This window comes from Zophobas morio, unplaced genomic scaffold (genome assembly GCF_036711695.1).
Source record: "Zophobas morio isolate AGI-343-1 ecotype UQ-CSIRO unplaced genomic scaffold, CSIRO_AGI_Zmor_V1 ptg000002l, whole genome shotgun sequence".
NCBI classification, from domain to species: Eukaryota; Metazoa; Arthropoda; class Insecta; order Coleoptera; family Tenebrionidae; genus Zophobas; species Zophobas morio.
In genome coordinates this window covers 3561507-3589505 of record NW_026972107.1, presented here as the reverse complement: position 1 = coordinate 3589505, position 27999 = coordinate 3561507, and the positions used below count along the sequence as shown (strand labels likewise).

Sequence of the window (27999 nt, the reverse complement as noted above, 5' to 3'; positions counted from 1 at the left end):
CTCCTTTAATGATTTATTTGTCTTTTAAGAGTGGACGTGAGAAACATCAATAATTCGGAGGTTGCGTTCCGCAATATAGTTGTGTTTAACATTTACGGAAACCTCAGTTCCGATTGCCGAACGCAACTCCGAAAACGCCACGAAATTGACAAGAATATGCTTAAGTACTACGTATCACATCGAATTGAAACGGTAACATGGAATAAACGGTTCAATAAATATAAACGCTGAGTATATATATTATATATGTCCTAAAATATATATAAGGCCTATGTTCTTAATTATTATCCTTTACATGTTCCCTTGTACGAAGCAAGCGGATAAATATTTTTCAGCAACAAGTAGCGGTGCTCTGGAAAACCTGAAAAACAAATTAAACGATTAGTTTCAGAGTCGACGCATAAATTTAAAGCAGATGCTTAGAGTCAGATAAAAGGAAAGCGAAGGTGGCGGTTCTAACGACATGTTTTGCCGCCAACTATGGCACTCTGCCACAAGGATAACACGAATACAATGAGTCGATGAAACCGCAGTCGTACGTCAGGAGTGACGCAGTTACGACACATTAAATTCCGTGTGTGTCAAAATACCAAAAAAGTTTTAGTGTGCTTAGTAATTTAGTCATAGAAACGTTGAATGTAAGCGCTTTCTGTCGGTCTGCGCTGATATACGATGGTAATGGAGGAGGAAAAGAGGGTCAATCTAGAGAATTCCAAATGTTTGTAATTTTTTACAAATTTTTCAATTACTCCTTGTATGTCCAAAATGAGTAAAATGTCCCAATATTTCAACTAAATCCTTAAATTATATTCACGCGTTTCTTGCAAATCCTCAATGAAAGAAGGCAATGAATTTTCATTAACAATATTTATTGTGAATAATAATCATGTAGCTGGAAAAATTGCCGGTTGAATTGAAAAATAAAATAAATCTGATCTCGAAATTGTACAAAAAGTAAAATTCGCCACTTCCGGGCGTTCCACTAATTTATGACTTGCAGCCAGGCAGCCACCTGCACAAAGAGCTGCCGCCTAAGTTTTGTTTGCAGTATCGTTTCTCATTCTTATTTTACTTTTTTTTTATCGTTACCAAATGACGTCTTTTAAAACAAATACGGAAACAAAGTTAATAATTTTCAAAAATTTTCCAAAAAATTGGTTAAAAATGTGTTCAACTGAAAATTGGTTTCAAAGTCTAGACAGTCTTCATTAAGAACAAATTCAAAAAGAGCATCATGACGTCTATTCAAATAAACGTGGAAAGTGGGCTCAAAATTTTCAAAATGTTTTCAAAAGTGGTTAAAATGTCTACAATCGACTGAAAATTGGTGGCAAATTGTAGATAACCTTCCTATAAGAACAAATCCAAAATCGCCGTCAACACATTTATTCAGACAAAAATGAAAAGTGAGTTAAAAATCTTCAAAATTTTTCCAAAAAAATGGTTTAAGTGGGTTTAACTGACTGAAAATTGGTGCTAAATTGCAGACAGTCTTAAGCTAATTACAAATGCGAAATCGCCCTTACAAGATCTGTTCAAAGAAACTTGAAAATTCAGTTCAAAATTTTCAAAATAATTCCAAAATATTGTTAAAATGGGCTTAATAGACTCAAAATTGGTGCTAAATTGTAGATAATCTTTCGCCAATTATAAATCCAAAATCGCCGTTATTAGATGTATTCAAATAAACCTGATAATGGAGTCCAACATTTTCAAAAAAAAAATAAAAAAAACATTAAAATAGATTCAAACAACTGAAAATAGGTGTCAAGTTGTAGACAACCTTCAGTTAATTATAAATCCAAATTTGCCGATACGATATCTATTCAAATAAATGTGGAAACTGAGTTAACAATTTTCAAATTTTTTCAAAAAATTGGTTGAAAATCTTTTCGATCGACTGAAAATTGATGTAAAATTGTACATAGTCTTCGCTTAAGAACAAATCCAAAATGAGCATCATCACGTCCATTCAAATAAACGTGGAAAGTGAGCTGATAATTTTCAAAATTTTTTCAAGAAAGTGGTTAAAATGTGTACAATCGACTGAAAATTGGTGTCAAATTGTAGATAACCTTCCTTTAAGAACAAATCCAAAATCGCCGTCAACACATTTATTCAGATAAAAATGAAAAGTGAATTAAAAGTTTTCAAAATTTTTCCAAAAAAAAATGGTCAAAGTGGGTTTAATTGACTGAAAATTGGTGCTAAATTGTAGACAATTTTAAGCTAATTACGAATGCAAAGTCGGCCTTGCGAGATCTGGTCAAATAAATTTGAAAATTAAGTTCAAAATTTTCAAAATCATTCCAAAAAATTGTTAAAATGGGTTTAATAGGCTCAAAATTGGTGCTAAATTGTAGATAATCTTCCGCCAATTATAAATCCAAAATCGCCGTTATTAGATGTATTCAAATAAACCTGATAATGGAGTCAAACATTTTCAAAAAAAAATTCAAAAAAAATCATTAAAATAGATTCAAACAACTGAATATAGGTGTCAAGTTGTAGACAATCTTCAGTTAATTACAAATCCAAATTTGCCGACACGATATCTATTCAAATAAATGTGGAAACTGAGTTAGCAATTTTCAAATTTTTTCAAAAAATTGGTTGAAAATCTTTTCGATCGACTGAAAATTGGTGTAAAATTGTACATAGTCTTCGCTTAAGAACAAATCCAAAACGAGCATCATCACGTTCATTCAAATAAACGTGGAAAGTGAGCTGATAATTTTCAATTTTTTTTCAAAAAGTGGTTAAAATGTGTACAATCGACTGAAAATTGGTGGCAAATTGTAGATAGCCTGCCTTTAAGAACAAATCCAAAATCGCCGTCAACACATTTATCCAGATAAAAATGAAAAGTGAGTTAAAAATTTTCACAATTTTTTCAAAAAAAAATGGTTAAAATGGGTTTAATTGACTGAAATTTGGTGCTAAATTGTAGACAATTTTAAGCTAATTACAAATGCAAAATCGGCCTTGCGAGATCTGGTCAAATAAACTTGAAAATTCAGTTCAAAATTTTTAAAATAATTCCAAAAAATTGTTAAAATGGGTTTAATAGACTCAAAATTGGTGCTAAATTGTAGATAATCTTCGGCCAATTATAAATCCAAAATCGCCGTTATTAGATGTATTCAAATAAACCCGATAATGGAGTCCAATATTTTCAACAAAATTTCAAAAAAATCATTAAAATAGATTCAAACAACTGAAAATCGCTGTCAATTTGTAGACAATCTTCAGTTAATTACAAATCCAAATTTTCCGACACGATATCTATTCAAATAAATGTGGAAACTGAGTTAGCAATTTTCAAATTTTTTCAAAAAATTGGTTGAAAATCTTTTCGATCGACTGAAAATTGATGTAAAATTGTACATAGTCTTCGCTTAAGAACAAATCCAAAATGAGCATCATCACGTCCATTCAAATAAACGTGGAAAGTGAGCTGATAATTTTCAAAATTTTTTCAAGAAAGTGGTTAAAATGTGTACAATCGACTGAAAATTGGTGTCAAATTGTAGATAACCTTCCTATAAGAACAAATCCAAAATCGCCGTCAACACATATTGAGATAAAAATGAAAAGTGAGTTAGAAGTTATCAAAATTTTTCCAAAAAAAAATGGTTAAAGTGGGTTTAATTGACTGAAAATTGGTGCTAAATTGTAGACAATTTTAAGCTAATTACGAATGCAAAATCGGCCTTGCGAGATCTGGTCAAATAAATTTGAAAATTAAGTTCAAAATTTTCAAAAAAAATCCAAAAAATCGTTAAAATGGGTTTAATAAACTCAAAATTGGTGCTAAATTGTAGATAATCTTCCGTCAATTATAAATCCAAAATCGCCGTTATTAGATGTATTCAAATATACCTGATAATGGAGTGCAATCGAGTGAAAATTGGTGTCAAATTGTAGATAACCTTCCTATAAGAACAAATTCAAAATCGCCGTCAACACATTGAGATAAAAATGAAAAGTGAGTTAAAAGTTTTCAAAATTTTACTTCATATCACCGTAGCACGTACTAGCCCCACCCACTCATCCTCATTAGCCAAAATCAGTCTTATCTTAGCAGCTACTACCTAGGATAAGACTGATTTTGGCAAATGAGATAGCCTGTAAGAAAAGAGAGGGTGGGTGGGCGGGCCTAGTACCCGCTAAGATAAAACAGATTTTGGCAAATGACATAGCTACCAAGAAAAGAGAGGGTGGGTGGGCGGGGTTAGTAGTTGCAAAGATAAGACTGATTTTTGCAAATGACATACCTTCCAAGAAAAGAGAGGGTGGGTGGGCGGGGTTAATATCTGCCAGGATAAGACTGATTTTGGCAAATAACATTGCCTCTAATAAAAGAGAGGGTGGGTGGGTGGGGCTAATACCTTCCAAAATAAGACTGATTTTGGCAAATGACATATACTGCCAAGATAAAACTGATTTTGGCAAATGAGAAATGACATATCCTCTAAGAAAATAGAGGGCAGATTCAAAAGAATACCTAGAACGTCAAGATTGTTTTAAATTTTTCAAAAAAAAAACGGGGTCTTAAAATTGACTCAAAAACAGGTCAGGTCAGAATTTTCCAAAAATAGAACACCAAATTCCCCCAAAATTGTTTTAACTAATTTACAAAAAGAAATCGCCATGGGCTCCCAAGACAATATAATATAAAATAATCGGTACTCAAAAGTCTCCCAAGTTGAAAAAAAAAACACTGCGACTCAACACTTTTTCAAATTCATAAAAAATTAAACACTAAAAGTTGATCCAGCAACCAAACACCAGATTCCTTTAAATTTATTCGAAAATAAAACACCAGAGGACCTAAAATTAAGTGCGAACATTTTAAAAGTAACAAAAGAACCAATTTCAAAATCATTATAACTTCACCAAAATGTGAAAAGGAATTTTTTTACTATTTTTCCCAGACTCACTAGTTGATTGTTAGGAGTGTAGCGGAGAGTTAGTCCGCCATTTTTTAGACACTCGGTATTTTCCATTACAATTTTCACAATTAATTCCATAAAGTCTCAAGTTTTCTGGAGGAAAATTGGAACCTCGATTCTGAAGTGTAGATAACTTTCACTGGGAGTTCTCGGATTTTTTTTTCTAACACCCTTAATAGTTACTTACTGCCAAGAGAGATGGAATACTAAACTCTAATGTAAATACTTTGATAATTAAAAGTGAAAGTATATTCAGGCGTTTTTTGCAAATCCTTAATGAAAGGAGAAAATGAAAATATTGTTAATAATAATCTGTTGCTATCCGTTCATGTAGCTGGAAAAATTGCCGGTTGAATTGATAAATGAATTAAAGCTAAAGCAATTTCCGACCAATTTTCAGTTTATGTTGGCATCTTCTAGTTTAAAAAACCTAAATGTTCTTGACTGATAGCCTCTGCATGGAACACTCTATTTTTTAAGTATTTCCAAACTCAAATATGTCTAAAAACTCACGAAAGGAATAAATTTCTAAGATGTCTGGGTTTTAAAAAGGTTATCTTACAGTACTTTACTAACGTGTAAAATTTTAAATTTATTATAATTGATTTTATAATGTCACTGCTAAAAAAGCAGAAGAGCAAGGGTTCCAAATGAAAGCTCTGCGGAATTTCGGATGTTACTTGAATTTTGACGACCCACAGAAACAAGAATACGAGATAGTCGATGTCTTAAAAATCGGAGTGTAGACGCTGTTTGCGCTGGTCGTTTCCTTGCCGTAAATATTCTTGATTAAACTTGGCGACCGCTGGTGTGGTCGTTCCGAACCGCGGTACTTCTTTACGTCGTCGTCGTCGGTGGCGAATATCCGCACTTCTCCGCTCTATTCTTTCGTTCGCAATTGGATTTTGGCACCTTCGCCGTGTCAGCCCGATCAAATTTCCGCCTCCCGGCCCCGTCGTCGCTCGCCCCCGGCGCCGGACCGGCCCCGCTCCCCATATTGACGTTGAGCGATCGCCGCCCCCAGCCCCCGTATTAGTTTTTGTCTGAAAGCGCGCATTTAGCACGCTGAAGAGGATGAATGGCTGCCTCCAGTTAGCGTCCTCGTTGGCAGGAGCCCGTTTGATGGATTACACATTGTCAGGTACACGTGACGTGTAAATAACTTATTAGCGGGTGGGCTCAGGTTGTTCATGCGTGCCACTGGATGTATTGATCTATATGTGGAGTCATCCATCAGTGTATTTCGAGGCCGCGGGCCCCGGAGACTCCGCACAGCGGCCCTTGCGACTGTTGCTCCTGCCGCCTCGCGCCGAGATGAAGAGCACTCGCCTGGTCGACGCCCTTTCCCGTGACAAAGACGAGCCATTAGCCGCGTTTGAAGCCGCCACCGCGTTCACGTCAAACTTGACATCGCGTCATGGCTCCGGGCAAATCCGGGCCGTCGGCTATCTTCCGGGCGGCGAACGTGAACGCCGGCGTTCGCTGCGAACGGGCAGCGTCACAGTCTGAGCGCCGGGACAGGGGCGGATTTAGGCGGAAGGAAATTGATAGTGGTGGAGGAGAAAAAATGCGGGCGAGGGCAATTAGGGGGGAGGGATCGTGCAGCCTCGAGGAGACAAGAAGCGATGTAAAGTTTCAGCGGATCTTCACGACACCAGGTGAAAAATCACCAGTTTTTTTCGGGTGCTGTGATTGGGTTTTCCGCTTGGTCGACTTCTTGCGGTGGTAAACGAGTTGGAAGAAATCGGCGAGTGACCGATGTCCGGCCCAGCACGAGTCCATTTTCGGCTAATTATATGTCGTTTAGCGTGAGCCCCGGTCAGCCATAAATCAAGCTAAGTCCAGCGTGGCACGCCCCTGTTCCACACCCTGTTTACCCATAATATTTGACCGAGGTTCAGCCGGGCGAAGAGTCCACGGTCATCAGCGACACGAGGCCCAGGACTCGTCTAACCAGATTTTGATTAGTTTGCTTTTATTCTTAGGGTGTTGAAGCGAACTGGACACGAGGGAAACGTGTCGAGAGGTTTTTGTTCAGAATGCTCATTTTTTTATTAAATACACGAGAAAATACAAAAATCCGAATTTATTTTGGAAAAATTCAGCACAACATGCCATTTTTTTGCAAGTCAAGAAAATTTGAACTACACAGGAAATTTATTGTTCCACCAAAAAGTTTAGCGTTTTCCCCTAAAGATGTCACAATACTGTGTAAAGCAATTAATTTTTTTATTCAACTTTTAATTATGATAAGATAACGCAAAGCATCAACGAACGCAAAAAATAGAGGCAAGAAGTCTTGAAAAAATTAATAAAACTCGGTTGTTTAATTTTATTTACGCAGCACAAATGCCAACGTTTGTTTTTTTCGTGCTTCTACCTTGACTTTTCCGACAATAAATTAAGATCTGTACAAGAGGCTACACAAAAAAATAGTAGAATCACTGTCATCCGCCATTCCTCGCAATTCTTAACACAGAACATTGGCTTGTTATTTGTAGTTTCAATTTTTTTGGAAATTTCGTGACAGATAACAGGACGGTTAAAAAAACGAAGTTACTAAATAGTTACTTAATTTTTTTACACCATTTTTGAGTTTTCAGTTTCATTTAAACAGTAAAAAAACGGTTTGTAAATGTTCTAAAGACAAACGATATAAATAGTTTCACTCTATACTTCAACTGCAAAACTGAATACTCTGAGACCTTGCAAACGTTTTGAAATATGTTAAATCGTTAGTCAAAAAATCCTATCTAAAATCTACAAAATATGATGCGTCTATAGTAGTTGTGATTTGTTACTGCATTAAGATTTTTTAGATTTGCTTATACTAGGTTTCTTAAAAAAAATTAATAACTGAGTCAATTTACTTTATTGATTAAATCAAGAATTGCAACTGAAATCAAGAACGGTTGACTCTATTTTCCCAGAAAATTTTGAGAATACTTACAATACTGATATTTTTCAATTTCCATTTTACACTAAAAAAATAAGTCAGTGAAATGGAGAAAGGAGGTAGGCGGGGCTAAATTTAGCTTTTTCTAGTTGTATGAGCAAGCAGCAGGACCGCCCACCCACCCCTTTTGTTACAATGACTACTATTAATATTGTTCAGTCCTACTTAGCACGTTTCAGCCCCACCCACCCACCCTTGTTTTTCTTGGAAGATATGTTATTTACCAAAATCAATCTTATCTTGACAAGTACTAGCCCCGCCCACCCACCCTCTATTTTCTTCGGGGTTATCTAATTTGCGACAATTAGTCTTATCTTAGCAAATACTACACTGCAACAATCCAAGTTCATACAGGGTGATTTTTTAACCAGAAACTTTCAAATATCTCGAAAAATAACCATAATTAGTCATTCCAATCAATTTTTTTAGAATTGCTTTTCCAAAGTGACTCAAAAAATTGAATGTGTCAATTGATTAAATCAAAAACCGCAAAACTGAACGTTTTGAAATCTTGCAGATGTTTTAAAGTTGTCGTAAGCACGGTAAATTTGTAATCAAAATATATATTTATCCCCCAAAAAAATTTCACAAAATTTTGCCGAATAAAACTTATCGATAATGTAAAAAATATGAAAATAAAAGGCGGGCAGGTGAGGCTAGTACTTGCCAAAATAAGACTCATTTTGGCAAATGACCTACTCTCTAAGAAAATAAAGGCTGGGTGGGCGAGACCAATACTTGCAAGATAAGACTGACTTTACCAAATGAGATACCCTCTACCTTTTATTTTCTTAGAGGGTATGTCATTTGGCAAAATCAGTCTTATCTTATAAGTATCAATCCGGTCCACTCGCCCTTCATTTTCTTACAGAGTAGGTTATTTGTCAAAATCCGTCTATTTTAGCAGGTACTAGCCCCGCCCACCCGCCCTTCACTTTCTTAGAAGACATGTCATTTACCAAAATCAATCTTGTCTTGACAAATACTAGCCCCGCCCACCCACCCTCTATTTTCTTCGGGGTTATGTAATCTGCCACAATCAGTCTTATCTTAACAAGTACTAGGTACACTGGAACAATCCAACTTTGTACAGGGTGATTTTTTTAACCTGAAACATTCAAATATCTCGAAAAATAAGCATTATTAGTCATTCCAATCAACTTTTTTTTCGAATTGCTTTTTCAAAGTGACTCAAAAAATTGAATGTGTCAATTGATTAAATAAGAAATCGCAAAACCGAACGTTTTGAAATCTTGCAGATGTTTTAAAGTTATCGTAAGCATGCTAAATTTGTAATCGAAATATATGTTTATCTCCCAAAAAATTGATGACGTTATCTCAAAATTTTGCCGAATAAATCCTATCGAAAATGTAAAAAATATAAAAATAAATGGCGAGCGGGTGGGGCTACTACTTGCCTAAATAAAACTCATTTTGGAAAATCACCTACTCTCTAAAAAAAGAGAGGGTGGGTGGGCGGGGTTAGTACCTACTAAAATAAGATCGATTTTGGCAAATGACATATCCGCTAAGAAAATTAAGGGTGGGTGGGCGGGGCCAATACTTGCAAGATAAGACTGATTTTGCCAAATGAGAAACCCTCTACTCTTTATTTTGTTAGAGGGTATATCATTTGGCAAAATCAGTCTTATCTGCTAAGTACCAGCACGCCCAACCGCCCTCTATTTTCTTAACGAGAATATCATTTACCAAAATCAATATTATCTTGACAACTACTAGGCCCGCCCACCCGCCCTATATTTTCTTCGGGGTTATGTAATATGCCACAATCAGTTTTATCTTAGCAACTACTACACTGCAACAATCCAACTTCATACAGAGTGATTTTTTTAACCTGAAACTTTCAAATATCTCGAAAAATAAGCATGATTTATCATTCCAATCAATTTTTTATAGAATTGCGTATTCAAGGTGACTCAAAAAAATTAACAAATGTGTCAATTGATTAAATGAGAAACCGTAAAACCGAACCTTTTGAAATCTTGCAGATATCGTAAGCATGGTAAATTCGTAATTAAAATATATGTTTATCCCCTCAAAAAATTGATGACGTAATCTCAAAATTTTGCCGAATAAACCCTATCGGAAATGTAAAAAATATGAAAATAAAGGGCGGGCGGGTGGGGCTACTACTTGCCAAAGTAAGACTCATTTTGAAAAATCACCTACTCTCTAAGAAAAGAAAGGGTGGGTGGGCGGGGTTTGTACCTACTAAAATAAGATCGATTTTGGCAATTGACATACCCGCTAAGAAAATAAAGGGTGGGTGGGCGGGGCCAATACTTGCAAGATAAGACTGATTTTGCCAAATGAGAAACCCTCTACCTTTTATTTTGTTTGAGGGTATGTCATTTGGCAAAATCAGTCTTATCTTCTAAGTACTAGCCTCGCCTATCCGTCCTCTATTTTCATAGACGACATCTCATTTGCCAAAATCAATCTCATCTTGGCAAGTACTAGCCCCGCCCACCCGCCCTCTATTTTCTTCGGGGTTATGTAATTTGCTACAATCTGTCTTATCTTGGCAAGTACTACACTGCAACAGTCCAATTTTATACAGGATGATTTTTTTAACCTGAAATTTTCAAATATCTCGAAAAAAAAGCATTATTTATCATTCCAATCAATTTATTTTTAGAATTGTTTATTCAAAGTTACTCAAAAAAATTAACAAATGTGTCAATTGATTAATTGAAAAACCGCAAAACAGAACCTTCTGATTCTTACAGATGTTTTAAAGTTATCGTATGCATGGTAAATTTGTAATAAAAATAGGTATATGTTGATCCCCTCGAAAAATTGATGACGTCATCTCAAAATTTTGTCGAATAAATCCTATCGAAAATGTAAAAAATATGAAAATAAAGTTGGGCGGGTTGTGCTACTACTTGCCAAAATAAGACTCTTTTTGGAAAATGACCTACTCTCTAAGAAAAGAGAAGGTGGGTGGGCGGGGTTAATACCTACTAAAATAAGATCGATTTTGGCAAATGACATACCCGCTAAGAAAATAGAGGATGAGTGGGCGGGACTAGTACTTGCTAAGATAAAACTCATATTGCCAAATGGCATGTCCTCGAAGAAAATTAAGGGTGGGTGGGCGGGGCCAATACTTGCAAGGTAGGACTGATTTTGGCAAATGAGATACCCTCTACATTTTATGTTTTTAGAGGGCAAATTATTTGCCAAAATCAGTCTTATTTTAGAAGGTACTAGCCCCGCCCACCCACCCTCTCTTTTCTTAGGGGGTATGTCATCTGCCAAAATCAGCCTTATTTTAACAGGTACTAGCCCTATAAGCAAATAAAAAGGCGGGTGAGCGGGGTTAGTGCTTGCCAAAATAAGACTGATTTTGGCAAATGACCTACTCTCTAAGAAAATAAAGAGTGGGTGGGTGCGGGTTTACTTGCTAAAATAAAACTGATATTGCCTTATTTATCTTATAAGTACCAACTCCGTCCACAAATGGTGATTTATCATTGCATTCATAGTTTTTAGAATAACTTATACGTGGTGACTCAAAAAAAATTAATGAATTAGTCAATTTATGTCATTGAATAAATCAGAAAATTTAGAAATGTACTGTTATTACTAATATTACACAGCACCTATCCAAATTGACGTCCTTGCAAAAATGTTGATCACGTCAACACAAAATTTTGTAAAAGAAAAACTCATTTGAAACATACGCGTAGCAGGCTTATTACTTACCTATTTTTATTTCAACTTAGACCAATTCTCATAAAAAAATTAATTTTTCAAAAAAGGTGGATACATTCGAAATGGGGCGAAAACTACAAAAAATTAGAACTTGCAAACTACTTGTTACAACGTATTTGAATTTAAGCAACATATTTCGACTTTGGTGAAGATCATCTTCAGTTCGTAAATATACATTTTAAAACATACAAGGCCGAAGTTAAGATCATTTTGTGGTCAGGTCCTGATTTTCAGATTTGTGATTTTAATAATTTTAGAATTCAATTCTGAGGATGCCTTCCATTTATGCCGAAACATGTCTAGCAGTAAAAAATCTTTCAAATTTCACTATTTGGTGCTCTTCCCACGTTTCTACATTTCTCTATGTCTTGCTCCCATTAAGTTTATTCATTATTTAATACAGAATCTTACGTTTTTCGTAAATGTTCGCAATGTTGTCTTCTTGCAGTCCAAGAGAAAATATTGTTAATATCTACCAAGTCAAGAAATAATGTCTTTTATTAAAAAGATTCAAGGATAATAATTTCAGATTTTCCACACTGCTGAATTAATATTTAACGATTAAAAAAAGATTCATAGTATCAAAACTTAGTTTCATGAGGTTGTGCACAAAATAATTTTAGACTCTGAAACTGAATTCTTCTCATTATAGCACAACAACATGCTAAAATTTTCTGGGAAAACTGAAATTTGTTTGACGTTTTAGAGAATAAATGTGGTTTTACATAATTCCAGCAAATAAGCAAATGTTTGGTTGAAGATTTGGAAAACCTTACTTTTGGTTTAATTCTTGTTCAAGCACTAGCGGCTCTGAAATTTTCGACATTTTAGCTCTTTGTGAATTAAATACATTTCTGGAGTTTGTTCTTTGTATCCCCCAAGCTCGGAAATCCATAATTTCGTGGATTTTAAGGAACACTGTGGTTCGAAGCCACTGAACAATAAATAAATGACCTGAAACTGTGATATTACGCTGAAAAACTTTAGTCCAAAACACACGTAGTGGTTTTGGTAAAAAGTGCCATTCTACGTGTCCTCTCGCCTAAAACAAGCCAAAATCCCAACCACTCTTTCGTTCAAACCACAAGTTCCAAGATTCCTCTCCGCTTCGCCCCTCATCCCCCATTTCCCGAATTTTTGATTGGATCCCTCGCCCCGCTGATGGCACGAATTCAGCTTGCACCACCGCCGCCATATGCAAATGTTGTAACCAAATTATATACTCGCACCGCGCATATATAATTCAAAGCTCAGACTGTGATCAGCATGGGGGTAAGTTTGTACTAGTCCTCTACCGTCTGCCGGTTATCTCGGCGGAACATCTGTAATGTGCGTTCGGTAACGCCCGGCCTCACAACTCCTCTCTAATCATCGAAACCCTTTCCTTCTTTTTTGTTGTTGATGTTAATTCGGCGCAGGTAATGTAGGTACAGCTGGATTGTATGCAAATTTCCAATGCAACTGTTCCATATTGCCCGCCGACCGGAACAGAAACTACCTGGAATGGGACGCAAAAAACGGGAGATTCACCGCAACGTCCGACAACAAACCGAGGAACCGCAGTCGGGACGAAAACAGGAAGAGCCGGGAAAAGTTGCCGGTTTTGTTTACAGGATGAGCTGGATCGACGTAGACGTTTTGTTTTAGTAGCAATGCCCGCAAAGACTTTTTTTCGATCTCTCTATATAACACGCTCAGCAAAATTTCCGCGTTCAAAATCCGAATCGCAACAGCCTACACAAAATCTAATAACCCTCCCAGGTAATCAAAACGCCTCTTCAACAAATTTTAATTTGCCGACTTTTAAGGAACAACTCGTCACAATCGGATGAAATCGTCGTCATAAACTCCCCAACTTTTTTCCGAACTTGGGGACGCTCCGACGCAATAATTATTCCGAAAATTTATTACGTTTGTCTTCATCAGCTCAGTTATCTCAAATTTCTTTAATTATTTCGTTGTCTTTTGCTTGCTTCAGCGGCGTGTCGACACGAACAAAAGCCGATAAAATGATACTCGGATTTTCCGAATACCTTATTGAGTTGTTGCGATAAAAAGCAAAAATAGCCGCTGTAGATTTAATCTCGTCGGGGCATAATTGCGAAATTATATCGTTTCTCGTTGTTTGTGTCTAGTGACATTTACGCGCACTTCGACTTTATCATGGACGCCGATTTCGGCGGGAAGAGCAGCGATAAAGGCGGCAGAGACGTGATAAGTTTAATTTTTAATGAAGTCGTTTATTCGAAATGGAAGAAAATTTTACGGCCGCGTATTAATTGAATGCGGAATTAAAAATTCAGCAAACGCGCGGTAGACTGAGAATCCGGAACGAATCAAGCTTTAAACTCGCCTCCAATAATATCGAAACGCAGTTACAATTTTTGCTTGGAAAATTGAAAAAACAAAAAAAACTTACGCATTAGTTTGTAATCCTACAAAATATTGTGGAGATCGTTACAAAAAAATACTTCATTGTCCCGAATGAGATAATAATGCAATAAACAGATCTAATAATAACATAACTTGATAAAAATATTGGCAATAAACGTAATTCAACCTGTCATAAGTATATATAAAACGATAAATACTTATCGAGAATAAGAAAATCAAAACATTCGTCCGATGTCATAAATGATTACAAAGACGATTGAAAGTCGCAAAATATCTTTATATTTCCTAATCCTCAATTGTTGAAATCGAACGTAATCATTCTAAAATTCCATTCTACGCTTTGTTAAAATTCTTGGAATTGTTTTGCAGGAATTAGTGGAATTTCTTGAAAATAACCAATTATTTGGAATTCACATGAATTATTTTTACATCATTCACTAAATTTGGCGAAAACAGAGTGAAATTTATGTTTTCTTAGCATCTGATATCCCAAATCTAACATAAGAGGCATCAAATGGTAAGTAGATTATTATTATTATTATAAGTTAACAAAAAATTGGGCAAGAAAAATTAATTTCTATGAGCCCAACGTTATAATAGTCTATTATCGGGTGATATGTACAAAATAGGTAGATAGATGTTCCGATTCTGTATCATACTCAGGAATAACCCGAGCCATGTGGATAGTTTAAATTTTTTAATGGTTCCTGCTAAACGTAAATTTGTTCTGTAGCAGCTTAAAGTATTTCTAAAGCTAGAAATAATTACTTTAGAAATAACATGGACAGTGTAATTACCACAAACGACAGACGGGGAATTTGCATTTTCGTACTCTGATGGATTTTTTACATTTTTTTTTTTACAAAATAAACATCTTTTAAGAACATCTGAGTCAATTATAAATCCTGGATAAGTCTTCTAATTTCGATAGACAGATGGTTGACACAAAAAACCTCTACGAGAAAATTTAGTCAACGACTCTGTACACAAACTTTATAAATTCTTCATCCATATTTCTACGTTGGAAAAATCCTCAGATAAATTACAACTTATAAATTAAGAAAGAACTTTTATTCTAAGTACCAGTGGTTTCGGAGGAAAAAATGTAAAAATTATGAAAATAAAGGGCGGGCGGGTGGGACTAGTACTTGCTAAGATAAAACTAACATTGCCAAATGGCATACCCTCGAAGAAAATAGGGCTTTAGGATAAATAAAAGCCAAAATAAATAAAATAAAATAGGCGATAAACAAACGGGACTTAGTTATTTTATTATTTTGGAATATTGAAAAACTGACAAACGAAAAATCGAAATATCAAAAAATCGGAAAAATAAAAAATTTGAAAATCTAAAATTTAAAAACCAAGGAACGAAAACTCGACTTCAATTTCCCTATTAGTCGACTTTTCGGCTTTTCCATTATTAGATTTTTCGATTTCTCAGTTCTTCAGTTTTGCGATTTCCCAATTTTTCGTCAATTGTACAATTTCTCAATTTTTCAGTTCTACAGAATTTATGTCATAGTTTTTCTAATTTTTAAATGTTAGATTTTTCAGATTTTTTATGTGTCCATTTTTCCTGATTTCAGTTTGGAATTTTTTAATTTCCCGATGTTTCAGTTTCTTAATTTTCCAATTTTTGATTTCTCAATTTTTTGATGTTTAGTTTTGGAATTTTTCAGTTTTTGGGTCATTCAATTGTTTTCGGTTTTCCAATTTTTCGATGTTTCGACTTTTCGATTTCTGGATCTTCTGACTTTTCGATTTTTTTTGACATTTCAATTTCCCGATTTTTCAATTTTTCAGTCCTCAATTTTTCTATATTTTAATTTTTCAATTTTTTTAATTTTAGATTTTTCAGTTTTTCAATTTCCCAATTTTTCGTCATTTCAGTTTTGGATTTTTTCAGTTTATCCATTTTTTAGTTTTTTGACTCCTCAATTTTCCAATTTTTCAGTTTTTCGATTTTTCGGTTTTTTGATATTTCAATTTCTCGATTTTTATATTTTCTAAATTTTAGATTTTTCGATTTTTCAGTTCTTTAATATTTCTGTCTTAATTTTTCTAATTTTTAAATGTTAAATTTTTCAGATTTTTTATGTGTCCATTTTTCCTGATTTCAGTTTGGAATTTTTTAATTCCCCGATGTTTCAGTTTCTTAATTTTTTAATTTTCCAATTTTTGATTTCTCAGTTTTTTTATGTTTAGTTTTGGAATTTTTCAGTTTTTGGGTCATTCAATTGTTTTCGGTTTTCCAATTTTTCGATGTTTCGACTTTTCGATTTTTCAATTTTTCGATTTCTGGATCTTCTGACTTTTCGATTTTTTTTGACATTTCAATTTCCCGATTTTTCAATTTTTCAGTCCTCAATTTTTCTATATTTTAATTTTTCAATTTTTTAAATTTTAGATTTTTCAGTTTTTCAATTTCCCAATTTTTCGTCATTTCAGTCTTGGATTTTTTCAGTTTATCCATTTTTTAGTTTTTTGACTCCTCAATTTTCCAATTTTTCAGTTTTTCGATTTTTCGGTTTTTTGATATTTCAATTTCTCGATTTTTATATTTTCTAAATTTTAGATTTTTCGATTTTTCAGTTCTTTAATATTTCTGTCTTAATTTTTCTAATTTTTAAATGTTAAATTTTTCAGGTTTTTTATGTTTCCATTGCCACTTCTTTCGATTTTTCGACTTTTCATTTTTGGATTTTTCGGGTTTTTAATTTTTCGATTTTTCAATTTTTCACTTTTTCTCTTTCTCTATTTATCGATATTTTTTTAATTTTAAATTTTAAATTTTTTCTTTTTAGTTTTAAATTTTCAATTTTTCATTTTTTAACTTTCGGATTTTTCCATTTTGGGTTAGGTATTTTTATTTTCCGATATTTTGCGGATTCTCGACTTTTCAATTTATCGATTTCTCAAGTTTTTTTCAATTTTTGGGTGTTTCAATTTTTCACTTTTCTAGTTTTCCAGTTTCCCAATTTTTCGTCATTTCAGTTTCAATGTATCGATTTTTTTGTTTTCAAATTTTTTGATTTTTTTATAATTTTTAATTTTCAATTTTCCATTTTCAACTTTTCGATTTCCCGATTTTTCGACGTCTCTAATTTCCCATTTCTTGGTTTTTCGATGTTTCAGTTTTTCAATTTTCCGATGTTTTGATTTCGCGGTTTTTCAGTTTTTCGACTTTTCAACTTTTCAAGTTTTAGATTTTCCAGGTTTTTCTGATTTCAGTTAGGAATTTTTTTATTTCTCTGTTTCAGTTTTTCGATTTTTTAATTTTCCAATTTTTATATTTCTCAATTTTTTGATTTTTAGTTCTGGAATTTTTCAGTTTTTAGGTTCTTCGGTTGTTTTCGATTTTCCAATTTTTCGATTTCTCAATTTTTCGATTTCTGGATCTTCTGACTTTACGATTTTTTTGATATCTCAATTACCTTCATTTTCTTAGACAGTAGGTTATTTGCCAAAATCGATCTTGTTTTAGTAGGTGCTAAGCCCGCCCGCCCACCCGCCCTTTATTTTCTTAGAAGACATCTCATTTGTCAAAATCAATCTTATCTTGACAAATATTAGCCCCGCCCACCCGCCCTCAATTTTCTTCGGGGTTATGTAATTTGCCACAATCAGTCTTATCTTAGCAAGTACTACACTGCAATATTCCAAGTTCATACAGGGTGATTTTTTTAACCTGAAACTTTCAAATATCTCGAAAAATAAGCATGATTTATCATTCAAATCAAATTTTTTTAGAATTGTTTATTCAAGGTGACAAAAAAAATTAACGAATGTGTCAATTGATTAAACCAGAAACCGCAAAACCGAACGTTTTGAAATCTTGCAGATGTTGCAATCAAAATATATGTTTATCCCCCAAAAATTAATGACATCATCTCAAATTTTTGCCGAATAAATCCTATCGAAATTGTAAAACATAAGAAAATAAAGGGCGGGTGGGTGGGTGGGGCGAGTACTTACCAAAATAAGACTCATTTTGGCAAATGACCTATTCTCTAGGAAAATAAAGGGTGGGTGGGCGGGGCCAAGACTTGCAAGATACGACTGATTTTGCCAAATGAAATAGCCTCTACCTTTTATTTTCTTAGAGGGTTTGTATTTGGCGAAATTTTTATTTTAACAGCCCCGTCCACTCGCCCTTCATTTCCTTAGAGAGTAGGCTATTTGCCAAAATCGGTCTTATTTTAGCAGGTCTAGCCCCGCCCACCCGCCCTCTATTTTCTTAGAGGGCGGGTGGGCGGGGCTAGTGCTTGCCAATATAAGGCTGATATTGGGTATGTTATTTGGCGAAATTAGTCTTTATAAGTACCAGCCCCATCCACAATTGGTGATTTTTCATTGCATTCATAGGTTTTAGAATAACTTCTACGGGGTGACTCAAAAAAATTAATGAATTAGTCCATCTATTAAATCAGGAACGGCTCACTCCATTTTCCCAAAAATTTGGAAAAACAATACTGTTATTATTAGTATTACATAGCACCTATTTGATGTCCTTGCAAAAATGTTGATGACGTCAACACGAAATTTTGTAAAGGAAAAACTTAGGGACCAAAACTACAAAAAATTAGAACTTGCGAACTACTTGTTACAACGTATTTGGATTTAACCAAGATGTTTCGACACTGGTGAAGCTCATCTTCAATTCGTAATGATAAAATTTTTGACGATCCTAATTTTCAGATTTGTGATTTTTATTTCTAAGCTCGAAAATAATTATTTTAGAAACAATATAGGCAATGTAATTACCACAAACGACAGACAAAGACGGGAAATTTGCGTTTTCGTATTTTGATAAACTGTTCTGTTGGATTTAATTTTTTTTTTACAAAATAAACATCTTTTAAGAACTTCTGAGTCAATTATAAATCGAAAAATCCACAGATAAATTACAACTTACAAATTAAGAAAGAACTTTTATTTAAGTACCAGTTCAACAACTGGTTTCGGGAAAAAAATCACTCGTTATATTAAGAAGTTAAAACCTAACACCTAATAAACAAAAACCCTAGAAACAACCATGTTTCAACCAATCCTCCCATATATAAAAACCGCTCATTCCACCCTAGAATCCTGTACATAATGCGTACCATTTATATAACGTTCAGTTCTCCCCAAAATTGCCAAATTCACGCAGAGTCCCGTCTTCCACACATTACAACCCACCCAACCCCTCCCTTCCAGCCCCCGAATGATTAATAACCAGTTAATAACAAACTCCAGCCCGGGCCAAATTATCCCTCAATGTAAGTGTCGGCCGTACACATGTCCGGCCTCAGGTAGAGTGACCCTTTGACCCCTCGTGCCCTCCCCGTCCAGCTGGCCAGTGTCCAGTGGACGCATGCGTGCTCCCCAATCGATCGGCAACAACACGAGGGTGGCTCTGCCCGGCCTGCCATTGGTCGGGCGGGGCTTCAGCATCCGGGTAATTACCCTGGACCAGGGACGCGGCCCCTCACCCCGTCCGCCCGCTCACACGTCCTACAATGTTGGCGCCCCGCGCCGCGCGCACCCCCGAATGATAAATAACCCCCGACAGGGAAACGCTCTCAATGCTCGCGAATGATTAATTAGCACCGCCGATAGATGTAACTGGTGTCGGGGGAGGGGGCGGCAACAAAGGGCCAAGTGGACGCGGATTTTACCGAAACGTCGTGGATTACACAATTTTCTCCAATTTTTTTCAACCTGTGTAGTAGGGAAGAAATAAATATCGAAAAACATTCAAACTGTCATCTAAAAATGTGGAAATAAATATTTAATTACAATTATTTTAACGCTGAAACATGTGTGAAATTATTTAGCCAAACTTCCGCCGCCTCTGCAGCGAAGTATTTTTAAATGTTGCATCACCACTATTAAAAAAACAAGCACAAAAATATTTTCTACTTTTCAGCATTCTCCAGATTTTTTTCAAGTATTTTAGTATTTCACAAATGGTAATTCGAAAATGTCGGTGATCTCTTCTAATTTTTTTCAAAATGTGCACAATTTTGAACGACAAAGATGTGAAAGGATTTTTTTTGTTAATAACGGGTTAAACATTGTAGATCCTTTTTTTAATTTTGGGTTTCCTAGACTCCTATTAGCCTTTTAATGCCAACTGACACCACGGTTTCAAATTTTTAAAAAGTCAAAAATTTATTTTCGACAATGACAGGTTGTGAACTATTTTTTTAATATTGGGTACAACGAAACAAGTCATGAAGATATTTGAAATACTTATTGATTACGAACTATCGGAATGTTTTTTATCGATACAATTATTTAGATCGAAGTTCCCTGATGTGATTCTAGAAAAAAAAAGATACTACGCATCTGATTTAATCAATAAAATTACTAATTTTACAAAATAAAAATATGTTATCACAAAAATATATATATTTAGTACAATTCTGATATGACGTCATCAACTTTCTCAAGGAGATGACTACAAAAACAGTGATTTTGATAGCTATTGGTTGATTGAGTTCAATTCTTTTATTTTATACAATGAAGGTCGAAACTTCATGCAACTTGTTATCTAAAATTTATCTATTATGCGTTGCGTAAACTTGACTTGGAATGTGCTGGATCACGTTCTTAACATACGGTTTAAAGATTCTTAACCCTTGCAGAAAACTGATGACGTCATTTTAAAGCAATGACACGACTTCTTCATAAACAAGCGGCTTTTTTTGGTTTGAAAAAAAATTAGAAATGACTCGCACTAAAGGAAAAACACATCAATCGTAAGTGAGTTAACAAAAATACACCCATCACTCCACTGACATCATATCCTAATTATTTACGATCAGATAAAATCAGAATAGTACTCGCTACTTCAGTTAAAAGCCACTTCAGTAAAGAATAGATATCATCTCGACACAACAAATGCATATATAACAACTACTATTTCCTCAATTGGTTTTCACTGTAATTGTAAAGTGGCATACTCTATTATACAATATAACAAAAACTTATTTAGTCAACAATCTTGAAAATTTTGAAACTATCATACGTGTAAACACATCCGTTTTTTTTTCATTTTCGACGACATTATCTCATAAAACACTCTCTACATTCGTAACAGCCTTATCACGTTATCTCACACGTCATCTCTTCGAAAAACCCAAACGCAACATATCACGAATAAGCCAAGTGAAAAACAAGAACGCACACCTTACATGCCCTTTACACAAGCACAATACCACCCCGGCTCACCGGAATTTTCCGGTATATTTTTTAGCGCACGATATCTCCATTCCGGCTTTGCAAAAAATCCTTTGTGTCCCTCGTCGAGACAAAAAACATCCGCACAACTTACTCGAATAAAGAAAACTTTGCACGAAGCCGCAATAAGTTACGACTTAGCTTCCTACTCCGCAAACGTCAACGCGTAACAGCGTGTACACTGCAAAGTCGCGACCTTGCCGTTCGAATGGCGCTTTCTCCGGCACTTAAAAACGCGAACGAAGAAAACTTTGAGCAATAATTTGGCGGAGTCGAGGGCGTCTTGTCGACAATGCGACGATGACGTCACGTCGATGGATCGAGCCAGCCGTTTAAAAACTCTCACTAATTATGAATGAGAGTCGTCGACGACGTCTTGCGTAGCAGTAGCGTACTAAAGCCGGGTAGTAGGGCTAGGTCATGGTTCTTTACGGCTTTTTCTTATTCCTTTTTGAAAAAAGTTGGCGAGCGCGCCGCGGAACAGCTTTTAAATTGCTGTTTAAAATTCCAACTTTGTTTTAGTGCTTTAGAGTGGAGCACGAGCTGACTCGAGAAATCTCTTTTTAAAAATACACCCACTTAGCGCTCAGCTGACTGCCAACGCCTCCACGATGTAGGACTTCTTTGCACTTTATTTACAATGGTAATTTTTGAGCTTTCGCTTTCGGGGAGGGCGAGGAAATTCAATTTTTACGCGAGGGATGCGCGGATTACTGGAAATACTACGAGACGCTGCAAATCTGACACTACGACTGCGGCAACAGTTGAACTGTCTTCGGCTCTGACGAACTCCAGGAAGGCTTATTTCGGCATTGGAAAGCGATAACCACACCAGCTGAAACTTTTTCAACTAGCGTCACAAGCGACAGACACTGTACTCTATTCTCGTTTTTACTCAAGATTGAGAAAATAGACTTTGTCGCAAATTCCTATACCGTCTTATTTCTACTTCAAAAAACAATAAAAACAAAAAGAAGAAGCGATCAAACAAATAAAATTTACTACAAAAAAGGTAAAATATATCTCTGGGAGAAGTTCTTCGGCCGAGAAAGCGTCTCAACCCAATATTTCATGTTATGAAGTTCATGTAAAAGTACATTCAACGTTTCTGATTGAAATTTACAAAGAAATTTTGAATCTTAGGTCCAAAAAACAACACAATATCGAACTTCTAAATATTTCATCTGAACCAGTATTTAAGAAGGAAAAATTAGCAAGCTGAAAAATCTAAAATCAAATTGTTCGGAAACGTGATCAAAAACGCTTTACTTTAGTAGCAGACAAAAATATTTTTATGCTGCGTCCGTAAGCTAACTCTGAATCAAAATATTTTCAAAAGCACAGTTCAAAAATTTATTTCATTTACATATTATTGCCGTAATTAATTAATTTCGCATTTGGTGTTAAAACAATACACCACACATTACATTACGTACGAATGAACAAACTTAGCCCTGAAGATGGTCGCAACGTCCAAAACAAGTTGCCACTGAAATTAAAAATCTTAAACTATAAATAAAGGGAATTAAAAAACTGCGAGGAAAGTGCAAATAATATAAATATTACAAAAGTAGTTAAAAAAAACAGTAATAAAAAATAAATAAAATTCAGTAGTCGGTATCCACACACGTTTAATTGGTTGCATACCCCACCCCCAACACTACCTTTTTCATTTTAAACCTGGACGGGCTGCGGCTGCTTCGTATTAACCTCCTTCAGCGTAAAATTCTCGGCAGTCGAAGCCTCGGACCACCCTTCCTTCAGCTCCTTCTCGTTCTTCGCATCAGCCTCCCTCCTCTTGTACTCCTCCAGCTCGAAATAATACTTGGGGGTGGTAATCCCGAAAAACGCCGCCAAGAACTCGCCGATCGAATCCACCACGGCCAACGTGCCGGCACCTGCCCGCCACGTCTTGTACCAAAACCAGGGCCCCCATGTCAGGCTGCTCTAAACCCCAAACAAGCACCGTCACGGGCGCCATCTACACGCCAACCGCAAACTTACGGGATCAACAACTGCCTGCTCCTCCTGCGGGGTGTTGTCGACTTCGTCGTCGCTGTACTCCTCCAGGACGCCGTCGCTGAAGTGGAGGATGCGTTTGGGCGTCTTCACCTTGATGGCGGTGTTGGGGTCGCCCGCCACCTGCTGGTTTTTCTGCTCGTCGGGGTTTACGAGAGTCATCACTGCGATTTTTTTACGCGAGACAGAGAAACTGTGCCACTGCGGAATGTCACTTTTGACGTTTGGGGTGGCGCCATCTGGCGACAGGAGGAGTGCGGCGCAAGCACGTGGGAAGAGATTGTGGGGATAACTGTTGTTGGGTGACGTGCTGTACCATGAGTGTTCTACTTTTTGAACCTGTAAATGGGAGCTGGTCCATGACCTCCTGGGACAGGATTCTCCAAATTCAATTGGCGGACGTGTGTCGGGGATTGCGTCGGCAGGCAGTGGTGGCGGGAGATTTGTTGTTGAGGGAGACATTTCTTTTTTGAGACACAACTCGTTTACTTGACCATAAAAGCGTATTTTATGTGGGTCGAGGTGGTCAACAATTGACAAATATGACATTCTTTTGACATAAATACCACTAACAACTCATGAAAGGTGGATTGCCACCCCCAGCGTGCCGCCACTGGCCGCCGCCACGATAAGACCATCTGCTGCAAATTTTACCTTCACGTTTATGATTAATCAAGAGCTTAATTTTTTAATGAAAAACCGCACATTAATCAAACAATAACAACAATTATCGCATCAACAAAGCTTATCCCCCACTTGCCGGGTCAATCTCGGACGTACGTCCTGCTCTGAGTAGGCAACCCAACATACACACAACGGTTTTTATCTGTCCCCGAATCAGCGTGCCGCGCAAGCACTCGCTCCAAACACCATAAAAGATAAAAATTCGTGAAAATGTTGATAACGAGCCCCATTAGCAATTAACTAAAAGTGATGTCAGTACGTGTACTGCAGCGAAAGGTACGTTGTGCGAGCGCGTTATCGCCCACTGATAATCGCTATCAACAGGTGTCCCCAAAAAGTGATGGAAAGCACAGGAAACGAGACCCTGGACCGCATTCAGCGGGAAATCCAGGAGGCGCTGCAGCGCGAAGAGGAGCTCCGCCAGAAGTACAACCTCCTCAATAACAATGAGCCCGAAGCGCACACCAACGGTTTCAAGACCCCCAGCCCCGAGCCGCCCACGCCGGCCCCGCGGGCCCCGGTGGCGAACGGTCTCGACACCCCCAAGACGGCCGCGCGGCTCTTCGCCCCCAACGTGTCGTCCAAGGGAGTAATGCAGAAATTCCTGAAAATGCGTGGCAAGATGAACATGGTTACGATGAAGCCCAAGGTGGAGACGCAGAGTTCGTGGGTGCCCGAGGAGACGTTCGAGCCCGCGAAAGTTACCATAGAGGCCGGCAGGCCCATCAGGAACGGGTACGTCTCGGCGGAGGAGAAGATGAAGAGGGAGTTGATGGAGTTCCAGAAGCGCGAGGCCGAGTTGAGGCTCGAGAGGAAGAAGTCTCAGCCGGATTTGATGGCGGCGTTGGAGAAGGAGCAGGAGGTCCAGACGAATTTGCAGCCGGCGCGCTCGATGGCGCAGTTCTACAGCAGCGAGGACTTGACGGAGGAAGGGGGCCCGGTGCCCCGGGTGTTGAAGAGAGGGAAGTCGCTGGCGGAGCTGTGCGACACGTCGGACGAAGAGCTGGAGAGCAGGCGTACGCATTCGTTGATTATGCAGTTTGAGAACTTGAAAAGTCAATCTTGAAGAGATTTTGTGATAGAACCGTCCATATTTATTGCAGCTATGTTAGTCACTTAGTTTTAGTACAAATCTTGCCGTACTTAATCTGTTAAAGCTTCGTCAGGGTTGTGCCAATGGAGTATTTATTTTATTATTTATTGTCTAAAGATGGAGTTCTATGCTTGCGTCATTGACGAAATTTATGCAATAAAATTTTCACACTAGTCTCAGTGCTGCTTTGGTTGACAGGTATTTAATAAAATTATTTCTGTACGACTGTTTTTTATTCACTAGACGAAAGTGATTAATTTTACATTGTTTTCAGACTTAATTATATGTATAATTTTTCTTTTTTTATAATTTTTTCTTTGGGAAAAAAATCAATAAAACAATTTGAGTAAACCTGCGTTTTATTAGGACCTATAAAATCATAAATATTTGTTCTCTGCAACAAAATTAAATTTACAAACAATTATCTTTACAAGGAGATTAACGTGCACATTCTACGGTGACGTTTCACCCGACAAATAAAAATCTTATCGCCCCGATTATCAACTCTACAATGCATTATCCGAAATATTTATTGACTCAGTCACTATTTTTATATAATCTCTGAACTCAACAATTTGTGGAAACATCTTGTTTGAAAACGAACTCATTTTTATACGCAATTCCTTCCGTACAACTATCAGTACAGCTGTAAACAACAATGACGCCAAAATCTAGTTCATTTTCATGCAAAGCGGTTAACATTTGGGGCATAATTTGAAATTCATATTGTCGAGGTCTCATACAATATTCACACTCAGGAATAAAGTCGGGTTTAGGCTCATTCGCAATCCACAAAGGTTGCCCGCCACGTTCATACCTCAAAACCTGGTCGCTGTTATCAGCAATCCGTTCTTTGAAACGTGTAAAAGCCTTATCACTATCACAAATCGCGTACTGTTCCATATCGCACTCAGCGACGTCACTCATGGTTCCAATTTTCCCGCCACTTTCCATCTCTTCAAATTTGCGCATTTCTTCCTTTTCGTCGACGTTTCGTTCATTGTGCGGTTCACCTTCAATCACTAATTCAAACTGCGGAAACAACTTGAACGAAACTCGATCTTTATCTACCCCTGCAACCCCACATTCACTTTTATGTCCTTCTTTCCAGTCAACCATTTGATGCTCCCGACTACAATAATTCACCACTTTACACCTACCGCAAACCTTGGACCCCAAACACCCACAAACGCTACACAACTTTGACCACTTTTCCACCGAAAAAGTCGCGTCTTTTTTGTCTTCAGGGGGCTCGAACGAGTAAAATTTGTTTTCGCGGGGTAACGAGCACCTGAAGGCTTTGATATTACAGTTGGAGTTGCGGACGCAACACTTGGGGTCTCTGCAAATGAAAATGAAGATGGTTCGGTGGAAATTGGCTTCAGATTCTTCAAACGGGGCGTAGATTTGGCAGAGGAAGATGAGCGGGTGGTGGCACAGATCACATTGCAGGGCTTCTGGGGGGGGCAGATCTCCTAGAATCAGCCAGGCTGGCTTGCCCCCTATTTTGCTGGGAAAGTGGTAGCTTTGGAGACGCCAGGGTTCACACTCCAGGGGGAAACCTAAGTCCACGTGAGACATTTTGAAAATGTGAGGTTAGACGTGCTTGACACTTGTCAGTGCGGTTGCGTCTAGTGAAATCTAAAAATGCGATAGCTGTATTCAACGACTAGAAGATAGTAGATGGTTAAAACTTGACAGTACAATAAAAAAAAAATCAAATTATTTAAATCCAATCTGTGTTCGTATAAACTACAAGAAATCAATTGCAGTATTATGGGTTGCCTATGTTCAAAGTTATAAGATGTATTTTAACTTTAAAACAGCAGCTTTAAGGGTCCCCAGTCGTCGCCCGCAAAATATCGTGTTCAGTGAGAAGAATTATTTTTTGTAACTATGCAACCCAAAGTACGGATGCACGGCAGGTAGCGACCCAAGAGAGGAGAGATTATGGTCACTGTAGAGAGTCCGCCATAAAATGCAAATCGGTAAATAACACCAGATAAGCTTATTTATTTTGAAATGAAGGGTACAGGGAAATAACCATCGAAATCCATTTCTAATTTCTATCTATTTTGAAAGAAATTGATTTGAAAGTTTAAAATGCTGCGGAAAATAGATTGAGAAACCCACAAGGTGCAGTCTAAAACAACTTTTTATTTTCTTTATAATGTTTTGAAAATATATAAAATAAACTGTTTATGTTCAAATATAACAGCAAGAAAAATTGGTGGAAAGTTGTTTCGACAGAACTTCCCTCGCACCTAAAATACAATGAAACATATCCAGCATTTTCGAGTTAAATTTTTACTTTAGGTACACATTTTGTGATGAAATCATCAACATTTTGCAAGGACACGTAAATCAATGTGGATTAGACTAAAAATAACAGTATTCCAAAAATTTCTGGGAAAATGAAGTGAGTCGAGACTGATTTAATCAATAGAATAAATTGACTCATTCATTAATTTTTTTGAGCCACCTAGATATATAATAAGCAAATCTAAAAAAATATGAATGCAATGATAAATTACAAGTAAAAACTCATCATATTTTGCCCATTTTTAGTAGAATTTATTCAGCAAAATTTTGAGATGATGTTATCAATTTTTTAGTAGCATAATCCTGAGATAATTATTGAGATTTTTCGACTTTTCGGTTTTTCGATTTTTCAACTTTTGATGTTTCAATTTTTCACTATTTTAATTTTTGACATTTTCAATTTTTCCATTCTTCAAATTTTCGATTTCTCCATTTTCTTATTTTTCGATTTCTCAATTGTCCGATGTTTCACTGATACGATTTCGCAATTTTTCAACTTTTCGATATTTTAATTTTTCAATTTTTAAAATTCTAGATTTTTCGATTTCTCCAGTTTTCAGTTCTTCTATGCATATTTCAGTTTTTCAATTTTCGGAATTCATTAT

General features: G+C 36.4%; 3 protein-coding genes across 3 annotated transcripts; 1 reads left to right on the top strand and 2 right to left on the bottom strand.

Annotated features, from left to right (window-relative positions):
* LOC135124735 (uncharacterized) lies at nucleotides 1-23859 on the bottom strand. Its single transcript, XM_064049946.1, has 3 exons — nucleotides 23281-23859; nucleotides 22941-23223; nucleotides 1-361 (listed from the first exon to the last, which is right to left on the bottom strand). Exons 1-2 carry the CDS (start codon nucleotides 23842-23844, stop codon nucleotides 22951-22953), a joined length of 837 nt encoding a protein of 278 aa, XP_063906016.1. The 5' UTR covers nucleotides 23845-23859; the 3' UTR covers nucleotides 1-361; nucleotides 22941-22950.
* A 250-nt stretch (nucleotides 23860-24109) lies between these two features.
* Nucleotides 24110-25423, top strand: LOC135124694 (uncharacterized). Its single transcript, XM_064049928.1, has 2 exons — nucleotides 24110-24255; nucleotides 24304-25423. The coding sequence occupies exon 2, from the start codon at nucleotides 24320-24322 to the stop codon at nucleotides 25043-25045; it is 726 nt and encodes a 241-aa protein (XP_063905998.1). The 5' UTR covers nucleotides 24110-24255; nucleotides 24304-24319; the 3' UTR covers nucleotides 25046-25423.
* On the bottom strand, nucleotides 25414-26721 carry LOC135124683 (programmed cell death protein 2-like). Its single transcript, XM_064049918.1, has one exon. It carries the CDS (start codon nucleotides 26651-26653, stop codon nucleotides 25640-25642), a length of 1014 nt encoding a protein of 337 aa, XP_063905988.1. The 5' UTR covers nucleotides 26654-26721; the 3' UTR covers nucleotides 25414-25639.
* Nucleotides 26722-27999: the final 1278 nt, after the last annotated feature.